The 18,168-nt window shown below is 41.5% G+C and overlaps 1 protein-coding gene across 2 annotated transcripts in view; it reads left to right on the plus strand.

Annotated features, from left to right (window-relative positions):
* Positions 1–2,418: 2,418 nt before the first annotated feature.
* The window catches only part of LOC134611507 (CYFIP-related Rac1 interactor A-like), a 95,153-nt gene continuing 79,403 nt past the window's right edge, over positions 2,419–18,168 (plus strand). The window contains exon 1 of one of the 2 annotated variants that reach the window (XM_063455445.1): positions 2,419–2,454. In XM_063455445.1, the coding sequence (XP_063311515.1) occupies positions 2,426–2,454 (29 nt within the window). In that variant the 5' untranslated portion in view covers positions 2,419–2,425. Of the gene's footprint in view, positions 2,455–2,853; positions 2,940–18,168 lie in introns of those variants that run through there. The other variant, XM_063455470.1, reaches the window with a different exon arrangement.

Consider the following 18,168-nt stretch of genomic DNA (forward strand, 5'->3'; position numbering starts at 1 on the left):
GGGATCCACTCAGCGTCCGCCATTTTGGGTATGTCGCCGTAGTTTGCAGTAGTTGATATGGCGTTGCCTCCAACTCCCACTATCTCAGGACACCCTACAAGGGGTGGACCGGAATCACCCCCACCGGTCCGAGGGGGGGGGGGTGCAACGGAGCTCCAGTTCAGTGTTGGTTGCCATCGAGAAGCCCTGGCCCGGGAGATCGGCCGCCTCACCCGTCCGGTGCGCGACTGGCCACCTGAATAGAGCTGTGCCGGAGGTTCGCTTCCTACACACTTGATCACCCTGCAGTGGGTCAACGGCTTATTCCGTTCCCACTGAGGCTGAATAAGGGTTAGAACCGCAGTTCAGGCTCGCGGAGGAGAGGAACTCGAGCAAAGCACGTCTCTCCTCCATGACAGTCAGGCCCCGCCCTCTCTGAAGATGTTTTGCTTTGGAATCAATCACCAATTTATTTTTTTTTTTTTTTAATTCTTTATTTATAGCGTGCAGGGAATTACAATCGAGCATGGTGTGCCACGATAGCACGAACAAGAATACATATTATAGATTTCCATGGCTATTTGAAACAAGACTGCACATTTTATAGTTAAGATAGACAAGTTAAACTAAGCATTTATCATTTTTAAATGGTACATTAGCTGATGTTGAGTATGTCAGTTTACGTGAAGTCGTACATTGGTTGGGTCGTAGTGATAAGATGCATGAGGTATGCCTAGTCAGGATATGCACTTTAAACGATAAAAGAACAAGAATAAAAAACAGGCTTCCAACATTGTAGTAGGCTTGTGGTGTGCACGTGAAGTTATGCTTCAGTGTTAAACTAAAGTGTGTACATATGTTTATATAAAACTACAGCTTGGTTAATAGAGTTGCTTAAATGAGTGATGTGCCACCAGGCGGGTTGTGGCATGCTGGGTTATCTTCTGCGCTAATCTGGGTGGTAGGTCTGTCTTGCGCTGTATCTTCAACTGTGGCTTCGGCTGCAGACATGTCCATTAATTGTCAACCACAGCCAAGGTGTCTGCTGTGAAGGCGGTCGGTATGCCTTATATGCCGTCTGTCGTGTGGAGTTGGGGTACCTGTCGCTTTTGGTATCAGGAGTTGTTGGTGAGCGGCATCCCATTCTCCAGCAGAGAAATTACTCTTGGGGCATACCAGAGTCTATAAAGTCCCGAGGACCCACTGCTGGCCCAAGTGTCTGCGGATCTCTGCGATCCCAGTACCCGTCCGGCATGTGAGTATGGGGGTATGGTGCTTTACCGGCCACAGTGACCAGGTGGGGGAACGTGGCGATGAAGTCATCGTTTGGAGGTGACCTTCCCGGGCACTTCTTCAGTGTTGGTCTGTGGGCTGAGAGGTAGGGGACCCCAGAGAGACATTCTCAGCTGAGGCAGGCGCTGGATCAGCTTCTGGGGTTCGCCCTGCAGTGTAAGTGAGCAGCAGAGCCGCTGTTTCCATGTATGGAAGGTGCTTCGCTGTCAGCCATCTTGTTGGAGCCGCATGGCAGTCGGTGACTTTAGGCTGTAAGTCCCCCAGGAGCGCTGCCAATGTGTTGGTTGCCTGGTGGGGACCGGGATAACCCCCGCCGGCCCAGAGGGGGGGGTGAACGGGGCCGGGGGCCCCCCGTGTTGCTGTGGTTCTCAGTGTTCGCCGGGCAGAGAGCGAGGCAGCGGCCGTCCGCCCCACTCGCCTCCCGGGTAGGCCTCAGTCCCCCAAGCCCCGGAGCATCTCACCAGGACCCAGTGCACCCGATATCAGGTGCCCCAGCTGCACCGGGACACTCCAGGGCCCTGTATCGCACGCTTCCAGGGGGTTCCAGGCTGATTGTGGTGGGTAAGTACCCATTTTTAGTTGATTTCCCCTGGAGCTGCAATGCCTTGCAGCCTGCTGGCATGGCCGCCCGGCCCCGCCCCCAATCACCAATTTATTTGAAAGAAAGAAATGCTCCTGACCAATATATGGGTAAGACTACTCAACCTCTGCCTGGGTCTTAAAGAAGCTGGCAATATGTAGCACATGAGTATGTTTGCCTCTTTGTAACTTATTTACAGCATATCAACATATTTTACAGCATTATTTCCACAATTAATTTCTAAGAGGGTTTGCTTATCCCTAATCATGGTTAATAAGATCAGGACTACTTCCCAAGACTACTAATTGTAACCTGATACACAAACTCTATCAGACAACTTCATTATTTCTTATTTTTGTGGGTGCAAGCAGTAGAGAGGATGAAAGTTCATTGGTTGTCTCTATGGAAACCTTCGGTGGTGCTGAGGAAAGGCTTGTCTCTACTAGTAACTTACATTTACATCAGCCAATCATGTGCTTGCTTTCTGGCTTTGCTCCATTGGTCTTTTCATTCATGTTTTTTTAGACTAGAAGATGCACTGCAAGGGTTACATTACCTTTCTGCAGACTTCCCATGGATCACGTGCTCCGATGCTCCATAAGGTCTGTTATTAAAAACAACATGAGCAGAGCACCTAAATAAGAAATCTCTCTCACCAGTGTGATTAGTAACAGAAGGAAACAAGGTTCTACCCAGAGACTGGATAAGATTGAGACAGTTTGTTAATATGGGACATTATGAACTCTGATCTTAATCATAAACAAGATTAAATAGTCTGATAGACAGGCAGTTAATCTTCCCCAGTAATCAGCATTCAAGGTAGATTTGTTCTCATCCTAGTCGAGGAAATAAATAATCTGCCCTAATAGATTACAGGCATGGGGTAGATCTGCCAATGCACAGCATATGGGGGGTTAATCTGCCCATACAGACGTCACAGTTGGTCTGGGGGGAGGGAGTCTGCTTTTGTGATGTATTTTGCACAGTTAGCAGCTGCAAGACTCCTTGGTACAGACACACACATACACACAGCCGCACTCTGCTGCTGCTTATCCTATCCTCATACGCTCCTGCAGCCGGCTTAGTGGTGAGTGCTGTGAATGTGTGTGGCAGAAAGGAGGGGGGGACAAGGAACACTGAAGATATAATATATATATTATTTTATTTTATTTTTTTAGTATTTTTTTCACATATGTGATTTATAAACAGTATTAGATTTGCATATAAAAATAAATATCCATGCTATATTTGAACTGTATATGACAAGAAGTCTGAAATGCAATGTGTGTAGCAGTAGCTGTGTGTGACAAAAGATATTATATGCATGGTATGTGTAATATAGCACATGTCTAATATAATGTGTGCATTGAACACTGGGTGGCTGTAAAAGTATGCACATATAACAGAAAGGTTAGTGTCATACAAACTGTATGCATAACAGAAATGATGTGCAAAAGCAGGTGTGTATTGTGTATGAAAGGTGTAAACTACATGTGAACAAAGTATGTTATGTAAAGCATTTACATAACGTAGTGTTTATATTAGAGTATATAGCAGTTTGATGAATTGTTAAACGTATGTATTTAATAGGTTAACAAATGTTTAAAGGTTTTATATAACTGATGGAATGTTTAAAGCCTGCTTAACAGTGATGCAATGTTAAAATTGTGATGGGAAATTTGAAGTGTGTAAGCAACAGAAAGGCACAGTGGTCAAAATGTGTTTAAAATAAAATTTTAAAAAATAGGTGTATTAATGTTCATTGTGTGGCTTTAACTGGGTAGTATTTTGCCTCAGTAAGTAAGAGAGTGATCATGATAGGTATTTAATTTCCCACTGTAACAAGGTGACATAATGTTACAGGGTATTAATGCAATGTGGTAGTAAATGCTCTAATATGTATATAAAGCATGAAATATGGCATATACAATTTCAAGACGTAAAAAGCTGATAGAAAAATATACATTTAACAGGTTTGTTCGGACTATTTAAGGTTTGTATATAAAAGGATGGAATAAAGCTAAGCTTTTAGGTTTGATGGTGGGAGAATGTTCAAGGAATGTATTTGATAGGATGCTGAAAGGATGGTAAATACCCAAGGTGTCTAAGAAAAAAAACAAAACAGGGTTATAGAATGCTGGAAGTTGGATAAAATGTCCAAGGGGTGTATAATAGACTGACAGATTTCTGTAGGTGTGATAAAATGTTCAGGGTTTGCATATAGCAGGTTGACAGAATGCTAAAGGTGTGATAGAATTCCCAGGGTGTGTAAATAAATGGTTGATAGAATGCAGAAGGAGTGATATTGATATGTTGTTGAGATGTATGTTGATGATATTGATATAACCAATAGGTTAGTAGGATTTTCAAGGTGGAAGGTATATTATGTAGCAAAAAATCCAAGGTGTGTTCATAAGACAGGATAATGCACTATAGGCTTGTCACATCGTAGATGCATTCTGTATGGGAGCATTCTTTAATACATAGAGTCCTCTACTGGCATAATGCCTTATCTTCTTTTTTTATTTCAGTCTCTTCCTCCTCGTCTTCCTTTTCCCTCCATTTTTCTCTCCTTCACTTCTCCTGCCGCACTATGCCCCCCTCCCCTCATACTCTCTGCTCCCCCCAGTGATGCTGGATAATGGATTTGCACTGTGATACACAGCTGATTCGGTGGGAGAGGCAATGAACAGGGAAGGTGGGAGGTACCTATAGCTTAGTAACAACAGTCATACTGTACATACAAAGAGTAACGTGCCCGTCTATTAGACCAGCAGCAGATCCTCATTTGTACTCCGAATTTGTATTGTCTAAAGATCAAACAAAAAAAGGAAGGATTTTAGCAAGCAAGCTTTTTTTGCCGTTTTGTTGCTATGTAGCTGGGTCCTGCAGGGATGTCATATTGAAACTGTGAGGTTTACACAATTTTCACACTGTAAAAATAGAAATGCAGACAGACTGATATCAACCCCACCCCTTCCTTAAAAAAAATATTTTTTTGAATAAAGCATATAGTACTATGAAAGAGGTTTCATAGTGATGCACTATGTTTTACAGTGAGGTATAATGCAGTGATGGACACAAAATACTAAACTACAGAGAGTTGGGCAAGTATGTCTCATACCACATATACACTATGTAGCCAAAGGTATGTGAACAGACCTACCAATTATTGAGTGTTTCATCTCACTCGTTGCTAACGTGTGTATCATCCAGCACATAACTATGTCGTCTCCATAGAAATCTTTGGCAGTACAAAGAGTCCTGCTGAAGAGTTTAGTGTCATTAAACATGACACTCTTGTAGGATTTCACCTAGGCCACAATTCAGTTTTTGATATTTCTGCCTTTCTAAATCTGCTGCAGTGAACTGTAAATGCTATTGAAGGGATACGTTAAGCATCTAAACAAATGTAGCTTAACCCCTTCAGGACCGGCCTGTTTTTGCGATGTTTGTACGTTAAGGACCAGAGCAGTTTTAACACTTTTGTGGTGTTTGTGTTTAGCTGTAATTTTCCGCTCTCTCATTTACGGTTCCCATACAAGTTATATATTGTTTTTTTCAGGACAAAAGGGGCTTTCTTTACATACCATTATTTGTATTATGTCCAATATTGTATTTAAAAAAAATAATAAAATATGGTGAAAAATTAAAAAAAAAAACATGTTTTTGGACTTTTACTTGAAAAATCTTTTACTTATCTACAAAAGCTAATGAAAAAAACTGCTAAATAGATTCAAAATTTTGTCCCGAGTTTAAAAACACCCAGTGTTTACATGCTTTATTGCTTTTTTTTGCAAGTTATAGGCCTATAAATACAAGTAGGAAATTGCTGTTTCAATATATATATATTTTAAATGTATCAATAGTGACCTTGTAACACCGTTATCTGTCATAAATCCCTGAAACACACCTAACATGTACATATTTTTTTAAAGTAGACAACCCAGGGTATTCAAAATTGGGTATGTCCAGTTTTTTTTAGTAGCCACTTAGTCACAAACACTGGCCAAAGTTAGCATTTATATTTGTTTGTGTGTTAAAAATGCAAGAAACGCTAACTTTGGCCGGTGTTTGTGACTAAGTGGCTACTAAAAAAGGCTGAACATACCCCATTTGCAATACCTTGGGTTGTCTTCTTTTGCAAATGGTATGCCATCATGGGGCTAATTCTCATTCCTTGGCTACCATACGCTCTCAAAGGCAACCTAACCAATCCGACAAATTTCAATTAAAAAAAAAGTAAAATCAAGCCTTATATTTGACCCTGTAACTTTCACAAACACTATAAAACCTCTACATGTGGGGTACTGTTATACTCAGGAGACTTCGCTGAACACAAATATTAGTGTATCAGAACAGTAAAATGTATCACAGCAATAATATCCTCAGTGAAAGTGCTGTTTGTGTGTGAAAAATGCAAAAAACTTCACTTTCACTGACAATATCATCGCTGTGATATGTTTTACTGTTTTGAAACACTAATATTTGTGTTCAGCGAAGTCTCCCGAGTAAAACAGTACCCCCATGTACAGGTTTTAGGGTGTCATAGAAAGTTACAGGGTTAAACACAGTGCTAGCAAATTAAATTATCTGGACTTTCGGCCTGGGTTGGCAGGCAGGTCCCTCAAATTGCAATCATTAAAATTACTTAATTAGGTAAAAATATTACATAAATACACATGTAGAATTTTAATATATATACATATTTATATATTTGACGTCTACGTGTATATTTATGAAATTATTTATGTAATTATGTATATGGACATATGTATATTTCGTATTGTTTTTATTTATTTATTTATACATAGATATATATATCATTACATTCTAAGTATATTTTGATATAAATATATATATATATATATATCAAAATACTGTTAGATTAAAATTGCATATATAAATATTTTTTTATAATTATTAAAAATTATTTTTATTTTTTGTTATTTATTTTTATTAACATATTATTTGTATTTTATAATAATATATATATACCATATATATAGCAATTATATATATTGTATATATTCGTGTGTAATTTAAATATAAGTGTATTTTTATATTAATATACGTATATATAAATATAAAAATACACTTAATATGACATTATATATATGATACATATACATATATTATATATAGATATAATACATGTATATATATCATATATATATACACATATTATTATTATTTTTTTTACACTGATTTTACACTGTTTTTTTTTTACTTTATTTTTTTGATTTTTCACTTGCAGGGAGACTGCCTGTCAGCACAGACAGTCCCCCTGCAGGCAGATACACAGACACCTATTGCGGTCATGTGATCGAGTGATCACATGGCCGCAGGGTCCTGATCTGCCGAGGGGGGACTGCCCGGGCAGACAGGCAACCCCCCTGGACCGGGTGGAGCACTGATCGCCGCCGTGGGACCGACGGCGATCAGGTAAGTAGCCCCAGACCGTTATGACGGTTCAGGACCGTCAGCGGTCCAAACGCATGTTTTACCGCTGACGGTCCTGAACCGTCAGCGGTCCTGAAAGGGTTAACAAAGCAGTTTTAGTGTATAGATCATGTCCCTGCAGTCTCATTGGTCAATTATCTGCCATTCAGGAACTAAATCACTTTGTTTATGCAGCCCTAGCCACACCTCCACACCTCCACACCTGTGACTCAAACAGCCAACATGGACAAATGGTTTCATTTTCCATCAGTACAGTGTGTTTACTATAGAAGGTTCTATCTTCTGCTCTGTTAAAGGAACACTCTAGTCACCTAAATTACTTTAGCTAAATAAAGCAGTTTTAGTGTATATATAATTCCCCTGCAATTTCACTGCTCAATTCACTGTCATTTAGGAGTTAAATCACTTTGTTTCTGTTAATGCAGCCCTAGCCACACCTCCCCTGGCTATGATTGACAGAGCCTGCATGAACAAAAAAACAAAAAACTGGTTTCACTTTCAAACAGATGTAATTTACCTTAAATAATTGTATCTAAATCTCTAAATTGAACTTTAATCACATACAGGAGGCTCTTGCAGGGTCTAGCAAGCTATTAACATAGCAGGGGATAAGAAAATCTTAATTAAACAGAACTTGCAATAAAAGCCTAAACAGGGCTCTCTTTACAGGAAGTGTTTATGGAAGGCTGTGCAAGTCACATGCAGGGAGGTGTGACTAGGGTTCATAAACAAAGGGATTTAACTCCTAAATGGCAGAGGATTGAGCACCAAAACTGCTTAATTAAGCTAAAGTTGTTCAGGTGACTATAGTGTCCCTTTAATTGAACTTTAATCGCAGGAGACTCATGAAGGCTATTAACAGACAGGAGATAAGAAACTCTTAATTTTACAGAATGTGCAATAAAGGAAGTTTAAACATTAGATTTGTCTTTACAGGAAATGTGTAGTGAGACTGTGTATGTCACACGGAGATGAGGTGTGACTAAGGCTGCATAAAGAGAAGCAAAAGTGATTTGGCAGAGAATTGCAGAGGCAGAATTTTAAGAGCGCAGGGGCAGGATCTATAAACCAAAATCTTGCGGAAACCTTTCCAGAAGACTTGCGGTGGAAGTCTATATTTCTTCTGTAATATACCTTGTGTGTCATCGTGAAGGATTAATAATCTAGGATGACAATAGAGGTCTAGAGATTGTGTACAAATGATCTAATTTAGCCTAAATGTTGCTAATTAGTTTTCAAGTCAGCACAACTAGTTGTTTAGGTAATAGATTTAGCCTTTACATTGTGTTTAGTTGCTCCATTCATTCTCAGCAGCCATGGTGAAGGAGGCTGAATGGCATGGCAGTAAAGTGGAACATATTTAAAAAAAAAAAAATAGGATTAGCTTTCTAACCACATATTTTGTAGCAACGTGGGAAGCACAATTTATTTATGAAACTATATTCCCTGTAAAATTATCAAAAAATATTTCAGCATGACAGTTGCCCTCTCAAAATTCCTTTAGTCATACCAACTTGGTATGGAATCAGTCCTAGAAAGTGCTTCAGATAATGGTGAAAACCTCAAAGAGATCACTCTTTAAATGGTTTCCAAAGGTTATAATGAGTTTAGAACTGTAAGTATGTTTAAATAATAAAAAAATATTTAAAAAGGCCACTTACTATTAGGATAGTATCACTCTTTATTTTTTTTTTTTAATTCTTTATTTTTGCGTGCAACAAGGTTCACACAGCTCGCAGAGCCACAGTATACAGGTCAAACAGTAAATGCGTATTTCGTGGGGTAACTTTCTGGCTTATTGTACTCATGCACAGTTTTGTTTTTGTGGGTCTTAGGGTCGTACTCAGGTGTCTCTCTATTATAGGTTTAAGTTTCGCTGGACTAACGAAAATGCTTTAAAAGGTTATTAGGTTTGAGTACCTAACTTGGTGGCTATCCTGCTTGTTAGATGGGGGGTTGTTTATACTAGGGCCACAAGAGTGTGCCTCAAATGGCAGGTATGTACTGGGGCCAAAGTTACACCTCCAGCCTTCTAATGTTGCTAAACTTGTGTGTCGGTGTCAGGCGAGGTGGGGGGGGGGGTATTCGCCACGGTATGGGTCGTAGCATGGGGGCTTAAAACGGATAAGTCACAGCTCCAGTGAAGGGGGTCATGGGGTTAGATGGGCCATGTCTAGCTAACTGCAGTCCATCACAACTTGGCGAGGAGGATCCTCCACATCAGGGTTGTTCCTCAGGTCTTCGCTGCGGCGGTTGCCGTGGGTTCTTTCCCTTTCGGGTAGAGTGGTGTTATGGCCTTCGGGTTCCAGCGTTGGGTTGGTGGTGTGGGTGCCAGGTGATTGTAGTGATTCCCCTGGTATGGAGAGCTTGGTGAGGAGCGCAGGTGCTTCAGTGATGTCTGTGATGAAGTATGATGCTTCTCCTTGTTTCACTCGCAGTGTTCTTGGGGATCTCCAGTTATATTCCACGTTATGGGTTCGGAGCAGTACCGTGAGGGGTTGCAGCGTTTTGCGCCAGTGAAGTGTCTCTCCGGTGAGGTCTGCGAAGAACGAGAGGGCCATGTTTTCAAAGTTGAGTGGGGTAGCCCCCTTTAGGGCTGCATGCACCAGCGCCTTATCCGTTCCACTCCGAAAACGTACGATCAGATCCCTAGAGGCCTTTTCTGGTGCCCTGTTGGGTTTCGGTATTCTGAAGTGCCCGTCTAGGGTGATATTCCTCGCCTGTTTGGGCTCCAATAGGTGAGCCATGAGCCTCCGGAGGAAGTGTGGGAGCTCAGATGTGAGCATACTCTCCGGGATTCCCCGGATTTTCAAATTATTGCGGCGTCTTGAGAGTATCACTCTTTAAACATCATAAGCTACGGTTAGGAGGCTGTATTATATTACCTACTATTAGTGTAGTTACTGACTGACTGGAAAATTTATATCTCAACAAGACAGTATATTGTAAGTGAAAATATCTCCATTTATCATTATTATTATCATTACCATTTATATAGCACTAGCATATTCTGCAATGCTTTACAATTCTAGAATGGGAATATTTGACAACAAATGATAAATAAAATGTCAACAGGGACAAGTGTTGGCCCTGCTCAAGCGACTTTACAATCTATGAAGAAGGGGTAAAGACACACAAGAGAAATAACAGTATGTCAGAGGATAGGAGGGAAAGTAGTGTGTGGAACCAGCGAATACTAAAAACAGAGAATGATTGTGCTATGGAGGATAGGGAACTGAGGAGGGCAATTGTTATGAGAGAAGCATCCCCAGGAAAACTGTATGACACACACTTACTGACTGACTGACAGACACACACACACACACTCACTGACTGACTGACAGACACACACATACTTGCTGACAGACACACACTCACACACAGACAGACACACTGACACACACACACACATACTCACTAACACACACACACACACACACACACATACTTGCTGACAGACACACACACACATACAGACACTGACACACACACACATACTCACAGACAGACACAGACATACAGATACACTGACAGACACACACACACTGACAGACACACACATACTGGCTGACAGACACACACACTGACACACACACATACTCACAGACAGACACACACTCACACACTTACACACACATACTTTTCTTTAGTGCTCCTTACCTTTTGGAGCATCTCCCTGGGGTCCTTCCTGCTCACTGCTCCCGAACACAGTTTAGTGATGCCGGGTGCTGGAATATGACACTTTAGTCGGCACACGCGATGGAGCAGTGAGGAGCAGGAACACTGAGCTCCCTCGCTGACACCAGAGACCTCTCCTCCTCGGCCGGGTAAATGATAGCAGTGTAGGCACCAGCAATATGGGGAAAGCAGGTGCCTACTCTGCTTGGAACATTAGGCATGTACTCGCAGCTCGCCGGGCCCCAAAAGATGGTCCTTGTGGGCCGCATGCGGCCCACGGCCCGCGAGTTTGACATGCTTGGACTAGAGCTAGGGGAGAGCAATGCTATAGCATTGCGTAGGGGATTCCATAATAATGGGGCAGTCCTTGAAATAGCCTGCAGGTGAAAGTTGGTAGTGCAGGAACAAGCAGATGTCAGGAGAAGGTCAATCACAGAGAGATTGGAAGAAGGGATGCATTTGTTCAGTAAAGAGAAAATATAGGAGGAGTGGTCTTAGTGAGCGCTTTGTCGGTTAGTGTTTCTCAGTTTGAATTGAAAGTTACAGGAAGGTAATGTAATGATTAATAAAGGAAGATGAGCCTGGCGGCCACATTCATTGCAAACTAACGAGGAGAAATGTGACTACTGATAGGTAGTGAGTTACAATAGTCAAGTTGGGAAATGAGTGCATGAACAATTGCCTTAGTTTTTACATTTTGGAGACAGACTGGATGTGGGGACTAAAGTAAGACCTGAGTCAAAAGTAATTTCAAATCAAAAGCCTAACACTCTATCAGCTTGCCATATGCTCTTATAAAAAAAAGTGGAGTGTAACTATACTTTTTAAGATGAGGATTGTGAGCAGTCCTTAAAGGATCACTATAGTGTCAGGAAAACAAAGCGGTCAGGGTCCCCCTCCCGTGGCGCTGAAGGGGTTAAAACTTCTTCAGCCACTTACCTTATTCCAGCGCCGGGCTCCAGCCAAATGCACATGCGCGGCAAGTGCCGCGCGCGCATTCAAAGTGTCCATAGGAAAGCATTTTTCAATGCTTTCCTATGGACGCTCTGCTCAATGGAGGAAGACAGCCACTAGAGGCTGGATTAACCCTGCAATGTAAACATAGCTGTTTCTCTGAAACCGCTATGTTTGCATCTGATGTGTTAAAACCTGAGGGACCTGGCATCCAGACCACTTCATTGAGCTGAAGTGGTCTGGGTGACTATAGTGTCCCTTTAAACGCTTTTATGGTGGTGTTGACATGTGACTGCATTACTTTGAGGCCACCGGAAGTTGGTTTATCAAGGCTAGTTAACCCCAACTTGCCTACACAAAATCTATCCTTCTGCATCCCTCTACTGTTGGAGATGTGGAGAACAGGAGGGGACCATCTTACATATATAGTGGTCATGCTTCAAGATTCAACCATTTTGGAGGGAGGTGGTGGACTTACTAGTTTCCCTCTTTGCCTACCTTTTGATCCCATCCGCTATTTATTTTGCAGTTCCCCAGTCCTTTTCAGCACTTTAGGTTATTGATCTTGCATATTCTCTTGGCAGCACACCACCTAAAAGAGCTACACTGGACACAACCCATGTCTCCTCCTCTGGCAAATTTGATAGAGCGGATAAAGCTCAACTATACGTATAAGCGTATGTGCCTAGAATTTGTTTCCCAAGGACAAAAAATTTATACAAGTTGGCAACTGTCTAGCATTTTTATCAACTCTAATGGTTGACTAGATATCACAATTCAATGGTTTCATAGCCCAAGGTATCTATTTCTGTTACTTCCTGACATTGGTGGATGAAATGGGGCACTACTGTGATTTGATTTTTAAAAACATGAAAACCCATTACAATTTGTTGTTCTAATCTATTTTCATTGTTAGATTTATATTTTCTTTTGTGCAATCTCATTGAACACTGTTATGATATGTAAACTGTACCATATTGCCTTGTAGCCATTATGACTTTAAACCATATATGAGATTGGAGAATCTGGTTAGCCAAGGATTGTGTTTTCTGTAGAGGGGTTTAGCAGTCACTTGTAAAATAAACATTATGCAATGCTATGAGGTGCATTAAAAGGGTTATTATATGGTTTATACTTTCTGGCTATCTTGCCTCGGAAACTTGGAAACTGGATACGGTTTTTTTTTGGGGGGGGGGGTGGGGGGGATAACTTCTGTGCTGACTGACATCATTACTTCTCTCCCTTTGCTTCCGCCTTCTCATTCCTAATTTTCTCTTCTTTCACTTGCCCCTTCCTATGGCCAGTCTCTCTCTTTGTGCTTTGGAAGAGACCTTTCTGTCTGCCCTTTTGTGGACTAGCACAGTTGTTGACCCAGTCTCATGAAGTAATCTTTAATGCATGTAAACATGGCTATGCTTTTACTTTTTTCTTCACTGTTAAACATTGCTGTATTGAAAAATCTTCAATAAACATTTTGATTAAAAAAAATGGTTAGTGTAACTGGCTGTGGTAGCTAGTGGGATAATTTGGCTGGGCTTATGGGTAGGAGGGGTGGGAACTGTCAAAGCGAGTTTTCACCTGACATCAGAAAGCTGAAGTACATGTCTGTATGTAGTGAATAAGCTTTTTTCCCTGATGGTTGTTTAATATTACATTTACCACTACAATTGTAATCAAAATTATTCAACCCCCATTGAAAATCAGGTTTATTGTGAAGATTTACAGATTTCAAGCTGTTTGCCATGAACAAATCAAGCAAAAGCAACTGAAATAGCTCAGCACAACGAATGTTTCAAGTGGTTTCCCCAAATTCAACTGAAAATACAACTTATCACTTCTCCATTCTCAAAATTATTCAACCCCCTTCTTGGCAAGCATCTTTAGTATTTAATAGAGCACCTTTTTAAAGTCATGACTTTCTGCGAAAGGTGCATAGCCAGACACCAGCTTCCAGGAGCATTCCTGAGGAATCTTAACCCATTGCTCCTGAACAATGGCCTCCAGTTCAGTAATATTCTAGGTTTGTGTCCTGCAACCGCCTTCTTCAACTCCCACCTGAGATTTTATGTGGGGTTCAAGTCAGGAGGCTGTGATAGCCTCTGTAGAATTTATGAGGACTTCTTCTGCAACCAAGCCTTGGTGGAATTTGAGGTATGCTTGGGATCATTGTCTTGTTGGAAGGTACAATGACGCCCAAGCTTCAGCTTCCTCACAGATGGCATGACATTTTCTCCTAGGATTTCCTGATACTTCAATGAATTCATCTTGCCTTCCTCACGCTGCAGGTGCAAAGCAGCCCCAGAGCATCACCGAGCAATCACCGTGCTTAACCGTAGGCAGAGTGTTCTTTTTAGCATATGCTTCATTCTTCCACCTCCAGAGATACCACTGATCCATTAGGCCGAAAGTTCCAGTTTTTTTTCATCGCCTGACAGAACAGAATCCCAAAACTTCTGTGTCTTATTTATCTGATTTTAAGCATATTGGAGCCGACTTTTCTTGTGATTTTGGGTCAGTAGTGGTGTATGTCTTGGAGTTCTGGCATTGAAACCTTCTGCGTTTAGTACGTCCCTTACAGTGCTCACTGAAACCTCTGTGCCTTTTGCCACCAAGTCTTGCTGCAGGTCTTTTGCAGTTACTGAAGGGTTTTTCACAACCTGCCTTCTCAGACATCTGGTTGCAGCCATCAATAGCTTCCTTTTTCTGCCCTGTCCAGATAGTGTAACCACTGTTCCTTTAACTTTGAATTTGCAAATTATGCTTTATACGTTGTCTCTTAGAACATTTAGTGCCTTCGCTATCATTTTTTTTTTATCCTGTTCCTTGTTTGTGATGGGCAATGATCTCTTCTCTTAACTTTGTGGGCCATTGTTTTGACTTTGCCATATTTCTAACATGCAGTCAAACATGACACTCAAAAAAACCCACAAACAGTTCAGGTATTTCAAGTGTACCAGCTTGAACACCTGTTTTGCATATTTGTGCTAGGGGTTTGGAGACTTGAAAAGTCATCATTGTAAGGAAACCTGGTATATCCAATACCCATTCGGTAGTTTCCTCCCGAACGGCCAGAGTAGCAGTGATTATAGCTCTTAGTTCGGCGAAATAAAGTAGGTGATTCTCCTACGAAATTACAGCTTCCCAAGTAGATTCTCTTAGTAAAGCAGACAGGTACCCAAACATCAGCCAAAGTCTAGATGAAGGGTATAACAGAACTGAACTTTAATGATGCCACACTGGCTTTTATGCAAGTCCCCGTGCAAGGGGACCTCCCATAGGAAAATAAATCATGCAGCCAATCATAAACAGAGAAATACTTAATCACTCCCAGTACAAACATATAATTCCCTCCTCTCGACCTGAAGATAATTAAGTCTGATAAAGTAATAACTTAATTTTACCCAACTTTTAAAACACCCCTTAAAACATAAGGTATCCCCACAACAGTCATATCCTCTGATAGCCCCGATCTGGTTGACCAACATCTCCAATAATCACCCAGATCAGTTCAGGGGTTTTCAAATTTCATGGAGGTCTTAGGTGACCGGCTAACCACGAGGCTCCTGCCCAAAACAGTTCCACACGTTTGGGTGGTTTTGCCGGTCTAGTTAGAAAAGTCTCAAAAACCGAATAAATCCATTAATGTTTCCCCCTGGCTCATAGCAGCGATTGTTCCCCTCATTCGGATGAACAAAAGTACCGAACAGCGCTCTCATAGCGGTTCGGGAAACGAAGATCCAGCGTTCGTATGTTGGGACCGGTGTTTGGGAAACTAGAGTGTTCGATTTTAGTTCCAGACACTCAACGACAAAGTCCCGCTGCCTTTGTTCGCACAGGGCTTAAACAAGTGTTCGCTTTAAAGTTAATGAGCCAGAGGGGTGGTCTCCGTTCGGTAGTTACAACTACCGAATGAAATAAAAAAAAAATAGACGAAATGACTTAGTGATTTCTTCACAATCATAAGTTGCATTTTCAGTTAAATTTGGAGAAACCACTGGAAGCATTCATTGTGTTGTGCTATTTAAATTCCTTTAGTTTGATTTGTTCATTGCAAACAGCTGAAAGTCTGTACTTTTTGACAATCAACCTGATATTCAATTGGGGTTGAATAATTTTGATTAGAACGGTAGGTGAAGTTTTTAAATAGGCACTGGGCTCAGAAAGTTTGGTGAAAATCTCCCGGTGTTACCTGCCAACCAATTTTCTTGAGTTAAAGGAACACTCTAACATTAAATATATAAATGTATTGTTGCAAGGATTGTTTAGATTCACCCCCCTCCCCCCCATAAAACCTTGCAGCAACTCCTTCTCCAGTGCAATAGCAGTCTTTTTATTTTTTATTTAGGTCAAATTTTATTGGTTTATAGCAGGAACAGAGGGGAACAGAAAGGAAAAGGGATCAGTCATGGGGAAAAGGCATATTTGTGTTCAGATTTATGTGTTCGTACTGGGTACCCCTCTATGTTTGCCCCGTTCTTATTAGAGTGTATGGTCTTAGGGTAGCTCGTCTCTCTATCTTGTTCAAACCAACTGTGGGCTCCACTGTCCTGTGTCTACGTCAGAACTGAATTGCGTGTCTCCTGTATTCCAGTATCAACTAATCCTTAGATGAAGGATCTGAAAACTTGGAGGGGAATTTGGGACTGATGTCTATTTGGGTATTTAAGGGGTGGGGGATAGGGTATCTTGGGTACCTTGTGGTCTATTTGGGTATTTAAGGGGTGGGGGATAGGGTATCTTGGGTACCTTGTGGTCTAACTCTCAGCTGGTTGTGGTCGACCTTTCTCCTGTGCCCAGTACTCTAGTCATGTATTCACGTATCTGTCATGTTTACCTAGTGTGGACCAATGTAGGTTTTCCATCTCCCTCATCATTTCTACCCTGTCTACCCATTGGGCCATTGTGGGTGTCTCAGTTTTTTTCCCAGTATGAGATTATTCGCCTTCCCCATCAATAACCACAGTAGGAGCTGTCTTTTTCGAGTCTTGGAAGGTATGGGGCCATCCAAACAGAATCTGGGATGGGTTCAGTGAGTGCGGGAGTTCTAGTAAGTTGGTGAGCTTGGCAATTATGTTATTTCAGTACTCTCATATGCGTGGGCAGAACCACCATATGTGTTCCATGCTTCCCATGTCTCGTCTGCATCTCGAACACCCATCGCTAATTGTGGGCCAGAACTGGTGGAGCAGATCTGGGGTCCTGTACCACCTCGTTATGCGTTTATAGAAGGACTTCCGTCTGGATAGGCTAACTGAGGCTATCATAGGTTTATTAAAAATGTATTCCCATTTTCAGGCTGTCATATGTATGTGGTATAATGTACAAGAAGTGGAGCGATATATAGTGAATAAGCCCCTATCACCAAACAAAATGAATGTATACTTAGACTTTGCTGGATAGGACTCAAATTTCAAATATAGCATGTAAAAAAAAAAAAAAAAATCTTTTTATATATATAGTGAATGCAGTGTGTGTGTGTTTGTGTATGTTACGGTTGCCTCCAGGCTGGCTGGAAGTTGGACCGTAGAAAAGGATGCTCCTAGCGCTCACCAAGTGACCATCAGCACCGCAGCCACCATAAGCACTGCAGACTCCACGAACCACCGCTGCTGGGCTGGTATCTCGCCGTCTGCTCTGCGCCCTGGACCTACGAACAGGCTTCAGGTTCCAATAGGCGAACCTCTTCCTTCTGTAGAGCGAAGCAGGATCAGGAACAAGAGCTCTTACAAGAGCTCAGTAGCTAAGGGAGTATGAAGAGCATAGCAATCCCTGTAGTGATTATAGCTGTCCCCTACAAACATGAGTCAAGGCTGCAAGTTAGAGGGTCAGAATAGGTCTGAGGTGCTGGAACACCCAGCCTGGCTTTTATTGAGGTACAGGCAAACAGGACACTCCCAGGGGGAGGCATAAAATCACCAATAACAGCAAAGTACAGCCCACAGGTTCCCTCCCCTCAGCTTGGGAGATAGTTGAGTTTCCTACTGTATCTACTCAATTATCTCCAAGCTAAAACTTACACATTTTTATACATTTCTATAACTTTCCCATTTTACATGATACATTAATAAAACTTATATTTTTATGAACAACATAAATTGGGGAACAACATACTCAAAATTCGTGAGAATTTTTTCCAGTGGTTCCAGAGATATTAAAAAGTCTCTTTGGACCGACCGCACGCCTGTTTGCATGCCCACAAACAGTTCCACAGATTCAGGCTG

Source organism: Pelobates fuscus, chromosome 1 (genome assembly GCF_036172605.1).
Source record: "Pelobates fuscus isolate aPelFus1 chromosome 1, aPelFus1.pri, whole genome shotgun sequence".
Taxonomy (NCBI): Eukaryota; Metazoa; Chordata; class Amphibia; order Anura; family Pelobatidae; genus Pelobates; species Pelobates fuscus.